Source organism: Triturus cristatus, chromosome 7 (genome assembly GCF_964204655.1).
Source record: "Triturus cristatus chromosome 7, aTriCri1.1, whole genome shotgun sequence".
In the NCBI taxonomy this organism is placed as follows: Eukaryota; Metazoa; Chordata; class Amphibia; order Caudata; family Salamandridae; genus Triturus; species Triturus cristatus.
The window spans coordinates 994,604,060-994,626,644 of NC_140590.1; the positions used below are offsets into that span (position 1 = coordinate 994,604,060).

The 22,585-nt window shown below is 40.9% G+C and overlaps 1 protein-coding gene across 1 annotated transcript in view; it reads left to right on the top strand.

Moving 5' to 3' along the window:
• FSTL4 (follistatin like 4) overlaps positions 1 to 18,487 on the top strand; it is a 2,149,215-nt gene extending 2,130,728 nt beyond the window's left edge. The window contains exons 15-16 of the mRNA XM_085618028.1: positions 11,324 to 11,433; positions 14,816 to 18,487. Of these exons, the coding sequence (XP_085474154.1) occupies positions 11,324 to 11,433; positions 14,816 to 15,518 (813 nt within the window). The 3' untranslated portion in view covers positions 15,519 to 18,487. The remainder of the gene's footprint in view (positions 1 to 11,323; positions 11,434 to 14,815) is intronic.
• The last annotated feature ends 4,098 nt before the right edge of the window (positions 18,488 to 22,585 follow it).

Here is a 22,585-nt window from a genome sequence, read left to right on the forward strand (position 1 = left end):
TCCTTATGGGTTCCAGAGTAGCGTCCTACTTGCCAAAAAAGCGCTTCAAGACCCCATCAGGGGTAGCAAGCGCTAATAAATACAAACCTCTTTCCCTCTTCTATCCCGCCACCTACCCTTCTCCACCCAAATAACTGAATAACATATTCACCACTCAAATTACTTCATATTTCACTAAACTAATTTTCAACACTAATCCTTTATGGGTTCCGGAGTAGCGTGCTACTTGCCAGAAAAGCCCTTCAACACCCATCAGGGGTAAAAGGTGCGATATGAATATAAACCTTTCTTCCCCTTCTATCCCTTTGCTATCCTTCTCAATCCAAATAACTGATTAATATCCACCACTCAAATTACTTTCATATTTCACCATACTAATTCACCACTAATCCTTTATGGGTCTCCAGAGTAGTGTGCGTCAACACCCTGATCCAGCGGGTTACCAGCTAGAGATACTCACAAACCACATACTCACCTGGGCCCATAAACACACATTCACATAAGCTGGTAAAGTACAGCTGGGGGTCAATTTGTTGTGATATGCCTCTAAGTTTAATTTACCTTATCATCTTCTAATAATATCTTTTCTGAATCAAAAAGTACTTTCCTCTGGTCAATGGACCTTTTAGTTAAGCTAGTATAAGGTGAAATGATGTAAATTTAATATTTTAAATAACCACAGACTCTGGAGGAGTTTAAATATTTATATAGTTAAATTCATGTGAGCCAAAGCAAAATACAATTCGTACACCGTTTTCTCCAAGGAAGGAAAATCAATCTATAAAATATGTCAGTAAAATCATCTAATCAATATTGTTACAATGACAGTACCTGGAGAGAAAAAATAGAGAGAGCAGTACAATAACATACTACACAGAATTATAATTACCTAGAATGGTGTGGAAACCAACGCCTTGGCCAAGGAGCTGGAAGGGACCCTGGGACAGCTCAGATGACAAAGGTTTCAGGACAGGTTTCAGGGACAGGATAGATGACCTCTTCTAGATCCGATGCCTGCGTCACACCACTCTCTGACACTATCTTCCTCCTCAATTCTTCCGCAATCTTCTTCTAATTCTTTGCCTTATTTCCCTCCTCGATTCTTCCGCGATCTTCTAATTAATTAGATTTTGGTTCTAAGTTTTGCAATTCGATTCTTCTTCAGTATTTGATCAGCTCTCGGACAGCATCCTGGTCTCTCAGCATCTCAGCGACATGAGCAGCTATCTAACTAACTAAACTACCTCAATTATACTTTTCTAAAGGCATGTACCACCCCTAAATGTTTCAAATGTATTAAACTCCTAATTCTGATTGGACAGGCAAGGGGGAATGATCATCATGCCATGCTAAGTTTTAACAATTTTCTAGTTCGTTGTTCAGTGGTCCCGCCCATTAATTTATTTTCCCAAGCTTTATTTCCCACCCGCATTTCACATGTTTATCAATAAAAAGAATACATAGAACAGTTGTCTTGTTCATCCTGCCGGATGTCCATCACTTTCCCAGGACATGTTGCGAACGCGGCCTTGGACGGGATCCAAGCACACCCTCATGGCTTCTGGCTGATTGTCACGGTGCCTGTGTGAGGAGTCACGTGAAGTATAGACTTTAGCATCGCTCAGAGGCCCAAATACGAACTAATAGAGAAGTCAAAAAGAAACATAGTAAAATCAAAATAAAATGATTTCACGGTATACCACCTATCTCTATTCTAATCCAATTTACTTATAGAAGATCTCCCTGCATTAACATTTAGTAAATAGCATGTTTTAGTTTCAACGAGGCAGATGCTTAGCATGTGAGCTTTCAAGCGGCCATTTTAGAAGAAAGTGCGCAGAAGCAGAAAATTCCCTCCAAGCTTTAGTCGGTGATCCTGCGTAGATGCAGTTGACGCATACGCAGTGCAAATTCCCGCGTTAACAGCCATTTTAAGTTTCACTCGGGTTACTTGTTAGTAAGAAACATACTCAAGCTTCCTCTAAGCTAATTATCAGGGGTAACAAGCGCTATATAAATACAAACCTTTTTTGCTCTTCTATCCTTCTTCTATCCTTCTGAATCCAAATAACTGACTAACCTATCCACCACTTTAAATTTACTTGCATGTTTCACTATAGTAATTCAGCACTAATCCCTTATGGGTCCAGGAGTAGCGTGCTACTTGCCGAAAAAAGCGCTTTGACGCCTCGTCAGGGGTAGTAAGCGCTATACAAATGCAATTACAATAGAATACAAAACAACACAGGATACTCACTGTTGACCAGGAAAGGAAGTTTGATCACTTTAAAAAGGAAATACCTCAAAGCATTCAATCTTGTTAGCAAAGGAAGTTTAAAAGTGAGCTCAAACTGTAGATCAAGTTCCCTCAGATTCAGATGAATTTCCACTACTGTTCCAGGATTTGTACGATTCCAATTCTCTGTCATTTGCAAATAAATATGTCCACTCAGGAGAAGAGTACCTTCAACAAGGCAGCCTCACTTTCTTTGAGTGTGGTTTCATCTCCTTCTCCAGCGTCACTCAGATAAGATTTCTCTATGCCTTCCAGAATTACCTTCTCCTTGCGAGATCAGACTTACCCTCTCTTGGCATCTTGGCCAACATTCGCCAGCTGCCACTTGTGACTGAACAGCACTAAGCCCTTTAACAAAACACTTCGATCCAGCACTCCACATAGTCAATTTAAGATACAGTAATATAAAATATGTCAATCCATTCAGCAGGTCTGGTTTCAGATTTTTCTTTATTGAATTCTTCTTTTTTTTTTTATAAAACAGCGTATGTGGAGTGCTGGATCGCAGTGTTTTGTTTATGATTTGTAGGATCTTTGATCCTAGGGGGGATTTAGGGGTATTGAACCTCATGATCCTTGGCACACTTAAAAGTTGTACCATCTTTGACCTGATTGAATGATAGGTGCAATCATCTCTTGCCTCATACCCCATTTCTTTTGTATATTAGCACTAAGCCCTTTGCCTGGGTCAGACTTGTGTTCAGTCACAGAACAAATTTCGTTTCTGTCCTCAGTAAACCGACCCTTCAAGACACTCTTCAGGCTGAATGAGTTCTGTCTCGAATTCTTGTGAGTCTCCAACAGCTGGACTCACCTGTTCACTTGGTTGTTCAACCACCACTGGCTCTTCTGGGAGAGGTTCTGTTACCTCATTGAGGGGACATGGAACTCAGCAAGTGTGGGAAGCATGCACCTAGTTGAGGAGACCTCTGCACTTCACTGCAGTCATTGTGACGAAAATCACCTGGTATGGCCCCTGCCAACGATTCTACAAACAGCTTTTCCTCACATGTTTTGACCAGGATGCAGTCAGCAGGAGCCAGGTCATGGCATTGCTCCTGATGAGGCGCGACCATAGCAGCGCCGACCTAATAAGACACAGAACGCACCACATCAGCATGTGATTTACAGGAGTCGAGCATCAAATCGTCATAAATGTTGACAAGCACATTTTCAGGCACTGCAGACAGTCACATTGCCCTTCCCATGATAATCTCATGGGGGGGACAATCCTGTCATTTGATCAGGTATGCTGCAAAAACTCATCAAGCAGCAAAGCATCAGACTGTTTCAATGACGTGGAAGCACACACTTTGGCAAGCCTTGATTTTAAGGTTACATTGACCTGCTCCACCAGACCCAAAGCCTCAGGCTTCTAAATACAATGCAGTCTCCGTTCAACTTGAAAAGAAGCGCACTGCATTCTTAAAACGTCATTGTTGTAGTGTGTTCCTTGGTCAGATTCTAGCAAAGTCAAGAAGCCAAACCTAGGTATTAACTTCCTCAGCAATAATTTTGCAGCTGTCAAACTGTCATTCCTGGACATAGGATATACCCCGATCCACCGTGAAAAAATGCACACCACAACCAACATATACAGCAATCTATTACACACAGGCACCTATATGAAGTCTAGATGCATCCTATTGAATGGACCACCAGACTCCCAATGTGACTCAATGTAACTGCAGTTCCTTTTCCTACATCGTTTGATATGCAAATAACACACCTGTAACAACCTGCTTCAGCCATCAACCTAAATCTGGGATTAAACAAGGTTTGTCGAAACAACCTCACCATCGCATCCCTCCCTACAGTAGCGGAACCATGATAGTGTTGTGCCATCGGTGGTAAAAGACTATTAGTCAGGTTTCCATCTGCTGGGATCGTTGCATGTGCTGTCTCTGGCAAGACCTAAAAGGAGTAGGCAGACCAAAAATCCCTGGCCTAAAACCATCCTTTACAAGGACTAAACTGCAACACATTTAGCCCTTCTTCTTGCAAAGCAGCAGTGCCCAGCTGCATATCTGGCAATGCAATTATGTCATGTTAAAAATTACCCATGGATAGCCTATGATGCTTTTGGCTGGAGCTGAGCACGTGCAGCTGTTTTTGATGAAGCTTTCATTATCAAATGGAAATATATGATGCTGAAGTAATGCAAATTGAATCTGTAAGTCCTTTCTAGGGCTATGTCAGTGGGATGTTTTATTTAATAACCTCAATTATATCAGGCAGGGCGAGAAAGAGTGTGGGCCTCATAATATTTCCAACTAACGTTTCTTTCCATCTGGTATGGGCTCTCTAATGGCAGGAACAGAGGCAGAGTGTCAGGATTATTAGCACATATTCCACATTATCGTGACAGGAAGCAAGTTCTGAGGCTGCAGCTCTTTACCATCATCCACACATCCTTGCTAAACAGAGATACACATTGAACATTGGTGTCGCTGAGACACTTCTGGAAACTTTTATGTTCCTGAGTTTCCACAACAGAGAGCCAGCTCTCCTCGGGCCCGTGGGGACAAGTTACTTCAGGACACAGCACACAGCAAAGTCCTTTCAAGCAGGGGGACACAGCACACAGCAAAGTCCCTTAGCCTCTCCTTGGTTAAATCAGCAAACTGCAGGTCAGCCCCAGAACACACAGCAAGGGTCAGTCCTTTCCTTCAGTCTCTTCAGCTGTTTCTTCCTTGGCAGAGGTTCCTCTTGACCACAAAGTAGTTTCAATCCTTTTCAGTCTTGATCAGTTCCAACATTCAGGAGCTTCAGCAATCATAGTTATACCCATAAATGTCTTTGAAGTCTTTGTGTTCAGGGGGGCACAGACCCCTGTCTAAACCAGTTCTGGGTGTCTCCCTGCCATTGACACCTTCTTCCTTTGATAGTGGGGGTCTAGTTCCTTAATCACTCAGCAGGGGATGGAGCCATTGTTTTATGGCAGCAGCCCAGGCCTCTCCACCTCCAGGCGCTACTCCTCCCCCCTACACTCCAGATGCAGGTCAGCCTGTTGCTGTATCACCTCCTCCCCTGGGTCAAGACATTCCCCAGATCGTATCACTTTCAAATCCAGACAGTCAATCCACAACCAGGCTGAGACACACAGAATTGTTAGAACACATAAAAACCAGCCACTTCTAAAAGTGTGGTTTCTAAACACACAATGCAAAAACCACCTTCACAAAAAGATGTGTCATTAAATTGTGAGTTCAGGCACACTAAACTTCACCTCTCCATCTTAAGCCTATGGGAAGATAGACTGGAAACATATTACACAGCCTCCTCATTCTGTCCTATGGGCAAGATGGCCTTTCAACAGTGAAAAACAAAATGTAGAGTATTTCACTGTCAGGACATGGTACACGCCTTAGTACATGTCCTACTTTTCACATACACTGCACCCTGCCCAGGGGTTGTCTGATGTGCATAAAAAGGGAAGGGTAAGGCCTGGCAAGTGGGTGCACTTGTCAGGACAACCAGGCAGTTTAACAAACTGCGCGCAGGAACAGCAGCGGCAGGCCTGAGTTCTCTCTTTAGGGCTACTTGTGTGGGTGGCACAATTAGTGCTGCAGGCCCACTAGTAGCATTTGCATTACCAGCCCTGGCACACATAGTGCACTTTACTAGGGGTTTTACTAGCAAGGCAAACATACCAATTATGGACAACCAATTACCATTACACTTTACACACGGGGCACCTGCACTTTGACACTGATCAGCAGTGGCAAAGTTCCCAAAGCATCTAAACCAGTAAAACGAAATCCATCACAGCATCAAAAATAGAGGAGGTAGAGGCAAAAAGTCAGGGGTAATCACGCCAAGAAATGCCAGGTCTAACACTTTCCTATTCTTTTTTGTTGTTTTTAATATGCTTTTATGGTTATAATGTTTTATAGTCCTACCTATTTTAAGGCAAAGTTCTTGTGTTGAAAGCCATTTAATACAAAATCTTATAAAATCTCTTTTAAGGACTGGCACCTTATCAATGCCATACTTTAGACTCATAATAATAATAGTCCACATTTGTAAAGCGCGAACAATCACCCATAAGGGTCTCTAGGCGCTCGGGCCATCGGGAAGATTAAGCAAGCTATTGCCCAGAGTCACATGGTGCTAGGCTAATCCTACGCCGGCGCCGAGGATTGAACCGTGATCCCCAGACTCCGGAGTCAGTCGCCCTGGCCGCTGCACCACACCTCTTCCTCATGAACATTGATCCAGGCCAGACATAGCAACAGCCTGCCCAGTTGTCATCTGAATGGTAGCAGAGGATTTTTCACTACAGCAACAGCTTAGTTTTAGTTCTAGTTTCACTCATCCAGTGGCCATACTGGGGAGTATGAAAGGAAATATCTGTTTTTTCTTTGTTCGTTGTCCTTGATCATCAGTAGAAGATCACTAGAAAATGTCCATACTCTCGACTCCCATTTTCCTACTGTAAGATGTAGTTCCTGCTCTGGAAGTGTCTCTCTAGAAATCTTTAACATGGCTCCGCGATTCCCCCTGAGGATTGAGTTTGTTCTGCTTCCCATTTATAGTTGTTGCCGGCCAGTTCAGTCCAGTTCAGACAGAGCACATACAGCAGAGGTATACACTCCCCTATAAAAGCATAAGCATCTTATGTCATTTAGTTACATTCACTATGTTGGTATTGAGTTTAATTCTTTTGAAGCTGAAGCTGAGGCAGATGGCTAGCCAGGTCCAAATATGTATTAAAGGGGTTCCATAGGACAAGGAATGCTCCAGAGACAAAATGTTATTTTCCCCAGCACTTTCAACTTTGCACCATTTCCTGAAGCAGCACTGAACTGATGGAAATATTTCCGTGGCACAGTAACAGACGGTAAAAGCATTTCTTCTGGGTCAACCAGAATTCGTTTTCATTTTTTTTTATTGCGTAACGAGCATACAGTTGTTTTTCAAAAGTATAACAGTTATATAGGTATTTAAATGCAACTTCTTTGTGACTGCAATGCCTGCCTTTTTTGATTTCTTAGAAATAGTGTTGTTATTAAAATATATTGTAGGCTATTCTGAGGCATTTCTGTTGATTTCATCAGTGTCAAACATAGTGACGTTACTCCTTGTGATGGCCTTGGTGTAAAATATCATGTGATGGCACTGTTTGTTTTGTCATCATTGGGCCAAAGAGCATGTTTTACCACTTCCACTGCCCAAACGATTTTAATGAAATGGCGGTCGTGCTCTAAGTGGCTAATGTTCGCCACTAGAAAACACCCTTCCTGCATCACTTTAAATCCCCTGTCTTCCAAACTATACAAACAAGAAGACTGGGCTAAAAATGATATAATTAATAGATAGAGGCTGCTGGTGGGACTGGTGCTTCTGAGTAAGTGGCCCTTCTCATACTTTTCAACCGAACAGTGAACGCGAAATGCTACTAGAAAGACAATGATTACATAGAAGTTTACAATGTTTTTTCAGCTTCTCTCAATTGGTTTTAACTTTTAATATCTTCGTACCTAATATAAGGTTTACTTCAATGTTTTTTTTAGTTCTTATTGTTGAATTTTTCACATGTACTATTGTTCACAATTTACGAGATTTTATTGGTTCACTTATGTTTTTATTACTTTCATCTCACACATGTTTTTGAAAATTGTCACATGGAACGTCAGAGGCTTAACCTCCCCCATTAAGCGACAGAGAGTCTTATCTCACCTCTCCAAATTAGATGTTAATATTGCGTTACTGCAAGAATCACATCTCACTGAAGGCGAATCACAAAAACTCAAAAGAAATTGGGTTGGTGAAATCTTTTTCTCACCAGGAGATGGCAAAAGGAATGGGGTTATAACTCTTTGTCACAAAGTCCTGAATGCCAAGCCTGTATCTCAAGAATCCAACACAGAGGGTAGGTGGATTCTCACTAACCTCCTGCTGTGGAAAACCCCTCTGTCTTTCCTTAACATTTATGCCCCTACTAGCGGTGATGCCACGTTTTGGTCTCATATATTGCTCAAGTACCCATCAGAAAACTTTATTCTTGCAGGAGACTGCAACCAAGTGATGGACCCGTTTATTGATAGAAATTCTAAATCCCCCTTTATCCCAAACACGCCACACAAAGTTTTCACACAAACTATTCAACAAAGAAACGTATTAAACTCATGGCGCCTCTGCAACCCATCCACAAGAGAATACTCCTTTTTTTCCTCTCCACATCAAACACAATCTCGAATAGACCATATTTTTATTTCACGCACCATTTCCCAATCCTTACGTTCTGCTGACATAGGCACTATACTCATTTCAGATCATGCACCTGTTTCAATTCAATTAGACATTTTAAATCAATCCACATTGCCAAAAAAATTGCGTTTCAATAATTCCTTTATCCTTGACCCTAATTTCTATTCATCTTTTACCTCTTTCACTCAAGAGTTTTTTCACATTAATTTAATGAATAATGTCTCCTTTCATACAGTGTGGGACGCCTTTAAGGTCACCGCTCGGGATTTCATCATTAGATTTGTGTCAAATAAACGTAAAGTTTCCCGCATATTACATAACACACTGTTTGTTAAGATTAAAAAACTTGAGCAATCCTTCAACACCTCCAAGTCGAAGGACTCCCTTAAAGATCTCGTCACTGCAAAAATCGCTTTTAACGAATCCACTACCGAACAGGCCTCCCTATACTTACTGAAATCCTAGGCAAAGTATTATGGTGGCCAAAATAAATCAGGCAAACTTCTAGCCAATTATCTAAAGATTAAACAACAGAAACTTCATATTGATTCCATTATAGATGATAGCCAAGCACCGAAATTCAAAGACACTGAAATACTTCAAGAATTTGTACATTTCTATCAATCCCTTTACACACCAGAAAACACACCCTCAGATACAGACATATCCCAATATTTCGCCACAATTCAAAAACATATTAATCCCCAATTAGATTTAGCCTCTTTGGAAGCTGAACTTGCACAAACAGAATTGTTAAATGCTTTATAAACTCTTTAAAAAGACAAGGCCCCAGGCCCAGACGGCTTCACAGTGGAATTTTATTTACATTTCGTTAATCTATTACTCCCACACTTACACACTCTTCTTTCTTCCTTTATCGCTTCCCGTAATTCCACTGGCTCTTTTTCCGAAGCCTTGATCTGTCTAATACCAAAGGCTGATAAGGATTTACGTTACTGTAAGAATTATAGACCTATATCCTTAGTTAACGTAGATTATAAAATTTTCTCGAAAGCTCTAGCCCTAAGATTAGAACCACATCTTCCCATGCTGCTTGGAAAAGAACAATCAGGTTTTACCAAAGGTCGCAACATCACTGACAATACACGCTTATTCTTTGACATTTTATCTAAATCATCACATTATCCGGACTCCTTGGCGGCAAATGCGTTAGATGCAGAAAAAGCCTTTGATAGGGTTTACTGGCCTTTCATCTTCCACGCTCTCAAGTGGTTTGGGTTTGGACCGAAAATCATTTCTTTAATGGCCCTACTTTAATCTGAGCCCAAGGCCGCCATATCTACCAATGGCCTCATCTCCCCCTACTTTAATCTTAAATGAGGAGTACGCCAAGGATGCCCCTTGTCCCCTTTTCTTTTCAATTTGGCCTTAGAACCCTTTCTCCCAAGAATACTCCAGAATAACTCAATCACAGGTTTTGTCTCGGATCCTCAACAAATTAAGCTGGCAGCATATGCTGACGATATTTTAGTTTTTCTCTCCAAACCACAATCTTCACTTACAGCTTTCATGGGAGAGGTGGAGGCTTATGGATTGGTATCAGGCTATAAACTGAATAGAGGAAAATGTGAGATACTACCCTAAACCAAATACACCTTTAAGGATGATTTTAACTTGGAGCCCTAAACATATAAAATATCTTGGTATCTGGTTCTCTCCCTCTATAAAGACATTAGTCTCTTTAAACATAGACAAATGTTCTGCCAAACTTAAAACTTTGGTCGCAAGATGGCATCCCCTTCATCTTTCTTGGTGGGGTCGTCTGGACACAATCAAAATTATGTTGACTCCGATAGTTTTGTATATCCTTTCTAACATTCCACTTTCCATTCCATCTAAATTCTTTCAAAAGATTAATTCTATTTTGACTTCTTTTTTATGGAATGCTAAAAAACCAAGAATGGCGTTACAGAAATTAACAAGACCAAAATCTGAAGGCGGTGTCAATTTCACCCATTTCTCCAATTATCACAAAGCCTTTCAGTTACGACAACTATCAAATTGGATCACAAATCAATCTGAAGATAATCCTCTCTGGGTGGATCTTGAGACCTCATTTTTAGCTCCCTTCTCATTTCAGGAATATCTCTCCTTTACTCGCAAACCACAAAAGCTCTCTACTCCCATAATTAAGCAATCCTGTAAACTACTATCCACTACACCCCACTTAGTAGTACATCATTTAGACACTTTTCTCAATTCCACAATTTGGCACAATAAACAGTGATACGATTCCCAAATTAGAATTTCTGTGATTTTTAAACATTTCTAGGTTTCTACGTTGTTATATTTTACTCATTTTATACATTTTTTTCGAAACCGAACATTTTTTGCCATTTTACTTTTGTGCCTTACGAAGTCTACAGGAAAGTACTTTAAATACACGTGGTTATGTTTCACTAAGAAGTCAACGCTGCTTTCTAGGAAAACACAAACGTTTACAGGTTAATTCATATTAGGAAAAAAAATGTTACTTACTTATTTCTTCATATTATGAAGTGCTAATCTGAGCAAGTGTCCCATTTTTAACAGTCGACTAAAATACTATAGGTAAGTATTGAGTATATTGTGATGTTGTGACTCCCTTTTCTTGTGTGCATTTGTTTCGCCGACAGCAACACTTCGATAAGTGTCCCTGCCACTCATGCTGTTGTCACCGGCTACATTAAGAATGCAAGGGCGGTTTAATCAGCTGTATGGGAATGTTTTGATCTAAGCTGTCAGCAGCCTGTTTTATCACATTAGATTCCTTCGGTGCAATCACAAGGGATGTGTTTGTTTTTCTTTTTATAGGTAATATCGGAAGCAAGCACTGTGGAAAATCAACACGTCATTCGCACACCCTTTGAAGGGGTGGAGGATTTCTTCATTCCTCCCACTAATCTCATCATTAATCACATGAGGTACGCACTTCCGGGCACCTGTTCTTCCTGACACCCGTGGAAGGTGTCTTGTTAATGATATGTCAGTCAGGTTTAAGGTTTATTTGGACATTGTCACTGACGTATATATGCCTCTCTCATCCCTCGTGCGCTTCTAACGATCGTGTGTCAGTGACGCGCACTTGACACCGGTAACAAGTACGAGGCATAGGAAGGACAGGCCCATTGGTTTGCACGTGAAGGCTTAGGGCATTAGTAAGGCACTTGTGGACGGGTCTGCCCTAATTAGGGATCCACGCTTGTCCTTCTGGGATCTCTGTGCTGCTGGACTACCTTCACAGCACTGAGGGTTGCTGAGCAAGGGGCAATGCTTGTAACCCCTGCTCGGCAAACTTTCTTGTTAAGACAAAAACTACTCAAAGTTGGAGTTTGCTATTTCAGAACAAAAGTATAGCCTTCTTTTACAGGGAATTTTCTCCCTGCACGCGGAGGACATTCTGCATTTCTCAGCCCATGTAGCCATGCCTCACATGGGCGACAAGGGCAAGGAAAAGAAGAGACATTTCCCACCCTCAATAGGGCAGGAAGACACTCATTCACTACGCTTAACTTCATATCTGAGTACCTTAAAAATATACATGCAACTTCAAGGTATTAAGAATAGTAAATCAGTGCTTACCTGTATATACATTCCATGGTACTTTAGTTGGCCATATTTTTCTTACTTTATTTTTGTAGCAGGATATTTCTGTACTCCATTTTCTGAAACACAACCATGTCTTGTTTCTGTGCAGCTCCTGAGGTACATCATGTTATTTTACACAAGTCTCACAATGTGCCTCCTGAGGACTAGGCTCCAGGGTACAGAATGGTCACAAAGTTCAGGGATGAAATATTATGCAACAGGGTAGCTCCCAGGGTGTGATGGCCATGGGGATTTTGCAGCTCTCTCTGCCTGTCTTCCTATACACATGGTGTGGCTTTGTACGCAGGGCTCCTATGTGGCAGTATAGAAAGGTGCATGTGTGGCATGTATGTTTACCTGGCATGTTTTGATATCTCACCCTAATTTCCCTCAATTTATGGTGATATGTTCAACCTGGCTTATCAAGGCCAAACATGTCACTGGCTTCTGTCTATGATTTCTTGTTGGAAGAAAGGCAGAAGGTTGTCAGAAGCCCCAATAGGAGGAGTTAGAGGGAGAGACAGAGTAGTGTGCTGTAGGGATAGAGAAAGAGAGAGAATGACGGATAAGGAGCTGCTGAGCCACTCTGGCCATCTAAGATGGTCTGCAGTGGAAGATCAGTTTGCCTGAGATACCTTTGAACATTTGTCTAATACAGCTGGATTATTCCCCCAAATAGGCAATGCTGGTTTAGACACCCACTTTAATATAGACCAGGGCATTAGTGAGCCTATTCTAGATAATGGTTGGCGGTACATGAGCCCCCCCAAATTAGCCATGTCTGAAGTAAACTAATATAAAATAAAATGCTTTCTGTTTTTTGCTCTAAAAGATTTGTACTGTTTTAATGGCACGTAGAATCAATCAACCTGGTAATGTATGAAGGAGATCTTTTAAGCTATCTACTTGTCTCCTTTATTTCATGGGACTTACAGAGGGGCTGCAAATATCCATAATCCGTTCTACAAGCCACATTTTCAAATATGATGCTCAGCATGCTAGAAATAAGTGCCCGCATACCAAATTCTAAAAGAGCTCTATAATTTTAAACAGTGTCATAGAGAAATCTGTTAAGCAATCTGTGGTGCAAATTTATGATAATGTCAAGTAACTGCTCAAGCTTGAATATTTGGATGATGTAATAACTAAAAACAATCATAGGTTTTTCATGTTTCTAGTAGCATTTAAAGACTGTAATGGGCCATAAGCAATTTGTCAGCAAACAATTGAAGGTGACAAGACTTAAAGAAGTTTGGCATATAGACCTTGAATCGTAAAGTGCATATAGTCCTTCCATTTGTGAGTTCCTTTAGAACAATATCAAGAACATTATACATCAGAATTAAGTGTTTACATTGCTTTTAACCATACTTATTTGGCCTTACACGACAAACGTGAAGGTTGAAGCATATTCCTATTAGAGGATAGGCAAATAGAATTTTGTTCAATGCCAAACTTTTCAAATGCAAACCTCCACCGCCTGTACATGAGATTTTTTATACCAAGTTATCATTTTTAAATAAAAGTGTGGAATTTAAATCTTTCACTCTCTGCATCCTATATTTGAAGTTTGCATAGATGCTCAAAACCTTTGGATCAGAGGTGAATAAATGGTGAAAAGGGGATGGCACCAGGATGGCACTTGTGTTCAACCCTTTGCTCTTCCCTGTTTTCATAAGTGATATTACAGAATAAGTGATAGGTGGGGAACGCTAACTTATCAGTCATGTAGAAGTTGTTCTAGTGTGGTTATCCCTAATGAATTGGAAAACATTGTTGAAAGGTCGAAGTTGAATCTAAGATGGGTAAGTTTTTCTCTCTGTGGAAAAAGATGAAGACAGTGGAAATAATCCATCTAAAAATGTCTTTATGCACATTAGACGGAATGGGTATTTGAGGAAAGTTCATGAAGGATGCAGTGGCAAGCGCGTTGGGCTGGTTAGGGTGACATTGCAGGACAAAAGAGCAAACGTTTCCAAAGAGACCTTGTCTTCCTGACTCCGAATTTCAAATGAAAGTTCAGAGTATGCCATGCGTTGCCCTCTCATAGCTAGAAGTGCTCCAGTGCTCTCCTCGGAATACACTTGGAGAGTACTCTACAGAAACGTGTTGCAAAGGTCAACTACACTTGTTCACATGCAGTACCAAGGGAGTGTTCTGGCTTCTTTTTTCAGGGAAAGTTGCCATAAGTGTTCCAAGACTAACCACGATGCCCTTTTCTTCTAATGCTGAAATGTCAAAAAATGCCAACCTATTTGTTAGTGACGCTTTCCCGTTCACATATGACACCAGCAATTTTCATTATTTAGAGGCGTTGCAAATCTCTCTCTTTCAGGCTGATGTCTCCCAAAGGATTCCATTGAAGCAATGTTTCTATTAAATGTGCATATTTCAGAGGTGCACAATCGAATGCCCCATACAGTGAATAAATGGTCGGTTGTGATCGCGCATTTGTGTTCATAAGGTCACCATTCACCCATACATTTGCAAGATACATGTAATCGACAAGAAAGGGCAGTAGGGTTGGTGAATGCAGCCCTTGCGAGCATGGCTGGTACATGCACATAAAATGTCCCTATCTGTGAAACGGGTTCTGTTACAGCATTTTGATGTCAACTTAATAAAAAAAAAAAAGTGCATTGCATTTTTTTTCTGGAGGAATTTTTCCAACATTGCCAGATCCTGAAAGATAACCCTGTGTCCTGTTTTCTGTTCCAGGTTTGGATTTCTCTTCAACAAGTCTGAATCTGCAGTTCACAAAATCGACCTGGACACTGTGACTCCGATCAAAACTATTTATTTCAAAAACTACAGCTGCATCCCCCTGAATATGGCGTATACGCACATGGGGGGGTATTTCATTGTACAGTGCAGGAGCAGCAGATCTACGTCAGTGCTGCATCAGATCATTATTGACAGTGTGACAGACAATGTTATTGGGCCCAACAGTGACGTATCGGGAACCCCTTACGTTTCTCCTGACGGGCGTTACTTGGTCAGTGCCGACGAGGGAAGCGGCCGCATCAGCGTCCAGACGATAACCGTCCGAGGGGAAATCGAGTTGGTCTATACCTTGGACACACATTTGCATGTCTCTGACCTGACATTCCAAGCATCATTCACTGAAGGCAATCAGTATTACATCTATGCTACATCACATTTGCAAACAGATGTGCTCCATGTAGAGTTGTCTACGGGAAGGGTGGACATCATGAAGAACCTCAAAGAGTCCACAGCATTGAAAGACTGGCCATGGAGCAGGCAAAACCGAGTAATAAAGAACAGTGGGCTATTCGGACAGTACCTTATCACACCGGCCAAGGATTCCCTTTTCATTATCAATGGCAGGCAAAACACATTGCACTGTGAGGCTTCCGGATTCAAAAGGGGCAACACAATTGTTTGGGTTGGCGACGTATGAGATGACATCAGAAAGAGCCTCGGCAAATGTGTACTGGGCGGACCTTTATACTTTATCAAATGCGCAGTGACATTGTATATTTTTACACTGGAAAACAGACGACCGCGTAAGCGTCAAGGTGCAACACTGGTCTACTACTGGCAACATTTCTAGGAAAAGGTTTGCCCTTCACATTAGGAGGGCTGTCATTCTTGTACTTGTTTGTTGCTTTGGTTTTGAAATAAGATTTGTCTCTGGGGTTGAAATGCCATGAACATAAATTTCATGTCCACTGGGGTGCAGACCACATTCCAAAACGTTTGGTGAAGGGCTGTTGACAATGGTATACAGAGGCATGATGCAACAGAGGAGGCCTCCCTGAGAAATGTGGCTGAGGGTCCCTGACACTGCCATTTCTCACATATATTCATAGGCCGTGGTCTGAAAGAGGGCCCCCTAAAACGTGGTGGACCTGTTCGCTGCAGCGGCTGCACAGGCCTGCGTTGCTACCCTGACAGCAAAATCAAACCCCAGTAATCCACTACATTAATTGTGTACTTTGTTTTGTCATAGCCTAACTGATTTGTACCGGAAGTATTTTGTTCCACTGCAGCCAATTCGTACAAATTGGCCCTGAGTTGTAGCAGATCATTGCTTCCTTGTTATCCTCCTGAGCAACAGGAATTGTTGGCCTCCATCAGTCGTACGATGGCACTGTCTAAGCACCGTCACTCTCATGTGGCTGACTAGCACAACCCAGCAAACATGCAATAAATCTCACTCACCCATCAGTGTTTGGTAACAATTAGACGTACATACTCAATTATTACAAATGCGGGATCAGGGAACGTACTCTTGGGTGACTGTCACACCAGTCAAATCTGTCTGCTTCTCATGGTTGTATGTGATCTTATGGAAAAACGATTTCCACCACATTACCTGTGCATTATGTCCAACGGTACTGAAATATGGTGGGAGTATCCTATCCTCCAAACTCTAAATATGGTCCTGAAATGTGAATTGGTATGTCAGAATGATGGTCAACATTTAACCAATGCTCAATGGAATCAGAAGTTTAGGATTGTTTCGCACACTCATCTCATTAAATAGTGCATTAGCAACTGCACCATAAGCATGATGGTTTACTTGTCAAAGATAGACCATTTCTTTAAATCATAATACTGTTTTTTGAATCTCGTTGAATTGCCAAAGGCATTATTTGAACTCTAAATCTCTTTGAACAATCTTAATGGTCATTATAGTTACTTAAGTTGTCCCTTCCATTTCAGGAATCTCCATTTCTTTATTATACCGGAAAGAAATCTCTAATGTGTTGGGAAAAATGTAGCAAAATACTTCATAACCACATGTTAAAATGAGTGGGTGGTAGGAGCAAACTGAGAGGGGTTACAACTGGTAATCCCTCAGTTTCATGTAGCAATTTTACTTCCATGGTCCAAGAGCTCTACTGGTTTCACCAGCGTACTCCGGTGAACTCACCCTCAGCAGCAAATTCCAGCAAATTACCCCCCACACTGTCAACTTACACCGGATGGCTAACCCAACTGGCCTCAATTTACACAGCCTTAGCTAGTTTCATAACTGTACAGAGAATTGATGTACTGGTGGTGATCGAGGCAATATCCTTAACTGTGGGGAATCCAATTTAATTTGGTACCTCAGGTGATGTGGCCTCCTGCTCTGTTAACTGGTGCAGGCACAGTGCAGGTCAGCATTTGAGCCATAACAGCAGCTGTTTTCTAATGTGTGTCATGTGACCATTTTGTGTGTTGTGTACAACATTTACACTCAAGATCTCCATCACTCTTCAATTACAATACAGTCCAGTTTACTAAATTCTCCATTTGAAGGACAGTAGCTTATTAGCCAGTACTTCTGAATTTTGGCATTCCTTCAGTTATTTGAATCAATAAAGTATAAATGTAGGCCGGTTTTGGATAGTTCACGTATGTATTTTAAAATGGAAAATAAATGGTACCACTAAAAAATACTTCTTTGGGAAGAAGTATCAAGAACCCAGTTCCTCATTTAATGTGTTGCTTCTAGAACTCTCACAGCTATACCCTAGATACCTAAAATAAAAAAAAAAAATGGAAAAAGTCTGTAAGTTGCTAAATGCGTAAATAATGCAGTTGAGCAGAACAACAAAACATGAGCTGATTAATTGATTAATGGGACACAAACAACAGCCCAAGATGTGTCAAAAAAGTGCCAAAAGCATTTATTGCATCATTATGCCTTTGTAACTGTCTACCCACAAAAAAGAGTTATCCATTTTACTAATATATATATAGATATCTATAGATATATATATATATACACCCACACATACATATATATATATACATACATACATATATCACTCTCACAATGGTACCATTAGTACTGCCATTGTTCACCATGGTGGATTTTATTTAGCTTTTTTTGAGCATTTTGACATCATTGCATCATGGTTGTGCAGGAGGTGGATTCTGCTTAGTGCTGCATAAACTTAATGGTTAATTTCATCCTTAACTGTCAGGAGAACCATCACTTCTCATTGGTTTATATTTCACTTTTCTTTGCAACCCAATAGGTTTTTTCCCTTGAGGATGCCAAGATGGCCACGGCTCCAACAATTATGAACATCATCAAAAACAGTTCCTAGCAAATGGCGCAGGGAGATAAGCTCTCACTTCTATCTCGAAGATACAAATGCTTTATGATGAGTCTATTGTAATGGTTGATATGTGGTAGAGGGGTCCATTAATGTCACCTGCTTCACACTAAGGTTGCAACAATATAGTTTTGTACATGATTTAGCATTTAATAAGGCAGGGCATGTGTCTGAATATTCACCCAAAATAAAGTAATGTTCTAGGGTCTTTGCCTTCTAGTTTAGTATTGGTATCTTAAGGACAATGAGCTGTCACGTTGTAGGGTCCACAGCTACAGACCTCTCTGCCATTGTAGTTAAAGGATGTCAATCTGTTTCTTCATTTGAAAAACAATTGCATATCTTCTCCTTCATTTTCTATTTTCTTCTTGTTTTTTTGGTGGTAGAACAGTCTCTATGGCTGGTCCCCTCCATTAAAAAATCCTGCTCAGTCTCTCACTTTGGGGTGAATGACACAGGTCATAGACGAAAGTAGTTAGTTTAGGAACTATAGGTTCCTCATACAACATATCATTTCAAATTTCTGTTGAATCACAGAAATTCTTAGGTTTATATATAGGAAGCAGTGCAAACTGTACATTTCTATGCATACATTTATCCCTAAATTGGCAGATTGTTCAATGATGAAAAATCCTTTGGTTTCTGACTTAATTTAAGGTACAAATTTACCTTAACTTTTTACTCTTTTTTCCTTCAAGGGGAAATATTTTTCTCTTTGAAGAAAACTCTTTTCGTATACCCCCATGAAGTTAAAACACGTAAGCCAGCCTTTGCCAACACTGCACATAGGTGTAGAAAGTAGGCGCAAAAACCAATGAGAAGGTTTGTAGCTTGTAGGAGAAAACAGAGAGATACTCCTGAGGTTTATGATGTCAAGAAGTAGACCTACAATGATGGTTCAGACATGCTACCTTAAAAAGGGGAGCGACTGGAGAAAGATTACTATGTAATGTACTGGGATCATGTGTAATGTCACTCAAGCCTCCTAAGAAGACAGCAGATTCAAAGCAGATGGACAGTGCTTGAGGACAATAGTGGCACTGATTGTTGTCCATAAATTTGCCTAAAGTGTATTGGTACCTGTCTCTTGGCATTCTCAGTAGTTATAATGGAGCAGGTTGCAGACAGAGACATTTTAAGGCATGGGCAATGTGGCATCTGGCCGCGGGCCCCAGCGTTTCAGGAGGTCCCCTGATAAAGATTAAACAAAACCATTTAAAATAGGGTCCAAGGGATATATATTTTAAAGACCCACACCTGATTTTATCCCCAGCACCAACTGAATGTATAACACACGAAACACAGGGGGTCTAACAGCCAAATTTGAGAGGCTACACTGTCGATACTGAGTCAACAAGATCTCAAAATATCTTTATCGCACACACATAACGTATTAATAAAGATAAAGAAGGAAAAAAGGCTAACACTACATGCATAGAGGAGACCGGTACATCATCGATTATTCGTAAAATGGCTGATTAATCCACAACAGATTGTAAAGGGTTTCCATCAAATTAGACTCAATGATCAGTCCTATCATTTGGCCAAACCCATGTGCAAATGAAGCTGGTCCCCTGATCAGTGGGACACTCAGCTCCGCACCTTATTGTTGTATCAGGATTTGGTCCACCAAATACACAAACCGTCCATGATGACTGATCTTTTGATGGTAAAGTAAGAAGAAATAGTGCAACGAACAAGAAAGTGATTTAAAATAGGATGGAATGTCCTCCTTCTAAATACTTTATTCTACGGACTGGACACGCCTCCTAATTAAAAAATAGAACAGTGCAAAATAAGACAGTGACAATTATCTGTCTACATAAGGGCCAACATGTTTCTGCCTAACGGGTATTTAATCCCTTGGCATTCGTCATGGCCTCTGCTCGTATAATAGTTGCACTCCTAATAGTGAAATATAGAATTCACCACCATCACCAAAAACAAATTATAATAAAACTGGTTAGAAACGGTACATCCTGTAACAACCATGGACATTAACCCTCCGATTCACAATGGTTACTGTGAATTCTGTGAAGGAAAACGTTATATCATTAGTACTGTATTCGATGCATCAGTCTCATGTGCATAGTGTGTCACCAAACCAACCAATAATGTGTGTCAGAAAATTAATTTTTATGCTTACCCTTTGTGGTAGGGCAATAGACCTCACCTCACCTGGACACTGCTCAGGTACTAAGAGGCCCCGCACTACAAAGATATAGGGAAAACAAAAGAATGTGGCAAAGTACTGTAAAGAAATTTTTTCCGCTTTATACCCTGCCTATGATCATTCCTATAACCAAATACCCTGTATCTATAGGCAAAACATGTGAGGTAGATAAACACCCCAAACTCAGTGTACTAAGCCTCACAATGACCCAGAAACTCGACTAAGACACCAAACTTTAAGGAAGATTAAAACTCCTTTGTATGCTTATTCAGGAATTTTACAACATACTGATCTTCAAAACCTGTGATTTGCTAAAGTTTACAACATAGTATAGCTAAAAATATTCTAAAAATATTCTGTGGTAGCTGCTCACCTTTCCGTCGGTACCTCAAGCTCCCATCTGAGACTTGGGGGAGGCACCGATCTGTAGGAGATGCTAGTATAAGTAGTCTAGTGAGGGTTTGTTAGTGAAGTATCCCTCCACCTTTAAGATGTATTCTAGATAGTGGCGATCTTATCATGTGTCCCTTCAATTGGTATATATTAGTGGCAAGGACACTATTATCAGACATTTATTGTGAAGTAAGCCTTATTGGTCTTTATTTTCATAAGAAAACTAAGGACACTACTTTACGCTCGAAATCTCGCGAGATCTCGCGAGAGGAAGTGCTCAGAACTACCATATGATGTCATATCGGCCATCTTTGTAGTTCCTAACCCTATGATCTGGTAATCATTAAACCGTGATTATTCCTCACGTGCATATGATGTTAGAATGCCCCCAGTGTTGTGAGTCACTGCCTATTTTTCTCCAAAATAAGCCTACTTGAGCTTGTTTTCTTAGGAACAAGAGCGCACTACTTAGCGCTCGAAATCACGCGGGAAGATGCACTCAGAACTACCCGATGACAACATATCGGCCATCTTTGTAGTTCTGAAGGCTCCAACCTGTATATCATAGAATCACGATTGACCATGTGTTGTTTTTGAAAAAAGTACCAGTCATTGGGCAATGACAGCTGCCCAATGATGTCATTTCGGACATCTTTGTAGTGCAATGACTGCAACCTATTGGTCCGTGATATTCCAATGTTGTTTTTGGGAACACAAATGCTCTAAGTAGTATGCCATGAGTGGCCTCAGAGTGTATTCAATGGGCATAACTATGCAGATGCTCCAAAATCTTAAAATGTGGGAACCATCCTAATGGTTGTGCATAGCTATATGTCACCCTCCAGTGTATGTCAGAAAACTCCCATAATCAAACCTATTTGTGATATTATGAGAAGAGTGTGAGCAAAGTAATTCAGGCATGAATCAATATGTACAACATGTTTATATAGACACACCCTATTACAGTCAGTATATCCCAGTTATTACTCACTAGTGCCAAGGCTACAGGGAGGTCCAAGGAATATCATCATTTAATCCTCCTGTATCTGTCCGAAGTTTATAAATCCATTTTTGCTCTTTTCTAAAAAGGTAACCCGACACATCACTTATGTGACTGGGTATATATGGCTTCTCCAGGACAGTCCATTGGAAGTCCGTTTCTAGATGTGCACGCTCCAGGTCTCGTAAGTTTAGTGTTGTTTTTCTTACAACGAAAAGAACTCTTGTGTTCCAACATCCTGGTGCGGACTTTGCGGGCCGTCATACCCACATATCGTGTGGAGCAAGGACATGTCAGCATATAAATCAGATTGGTACTATTGCAATTACTATAGTTACTCTGCAACCAAGGTCTCGTGGTGCCTATATCTATCTCCTTCGTATGTTTGGTCTGAGGGCAGACTGAGCAAATGCCGCAAGGGTGATGCCCGACAGCTGGTGGAAGGTTCCACAGTGTTCCACCAAGTTTCCTAGGGAGCTCTTTTGGGCGTGTGTGAACAAGTCGATCCCGAATGCTGCTTGCCCTTTTGAACGCAAACAAGGGTTGCGCGATTTTCTCTCTCCCATGGTTCAGAAGGCGCCAGTATCTTTTGACAATCTTCTGGATGGCATTGCTTCTAGTATTGAAGGTGCTCACGAAAGTGAGTCTAGTCAGAGGTGGTTTAGGGATTGGAGCTTCCAGAAGGGCCTCCCTATTGTTGTTAACCACTCTCTTTTTTGATCTTTTTATGAGTGAATTAGGATAGTGTCTGTCCCGTAATTGTCCACAGAGATTCCTAGCATGCACCTCAAAGTCCTCTCTATTGGAGCAGTTCCTGCGAACCCGTAGGAACTGGCCATATGGTA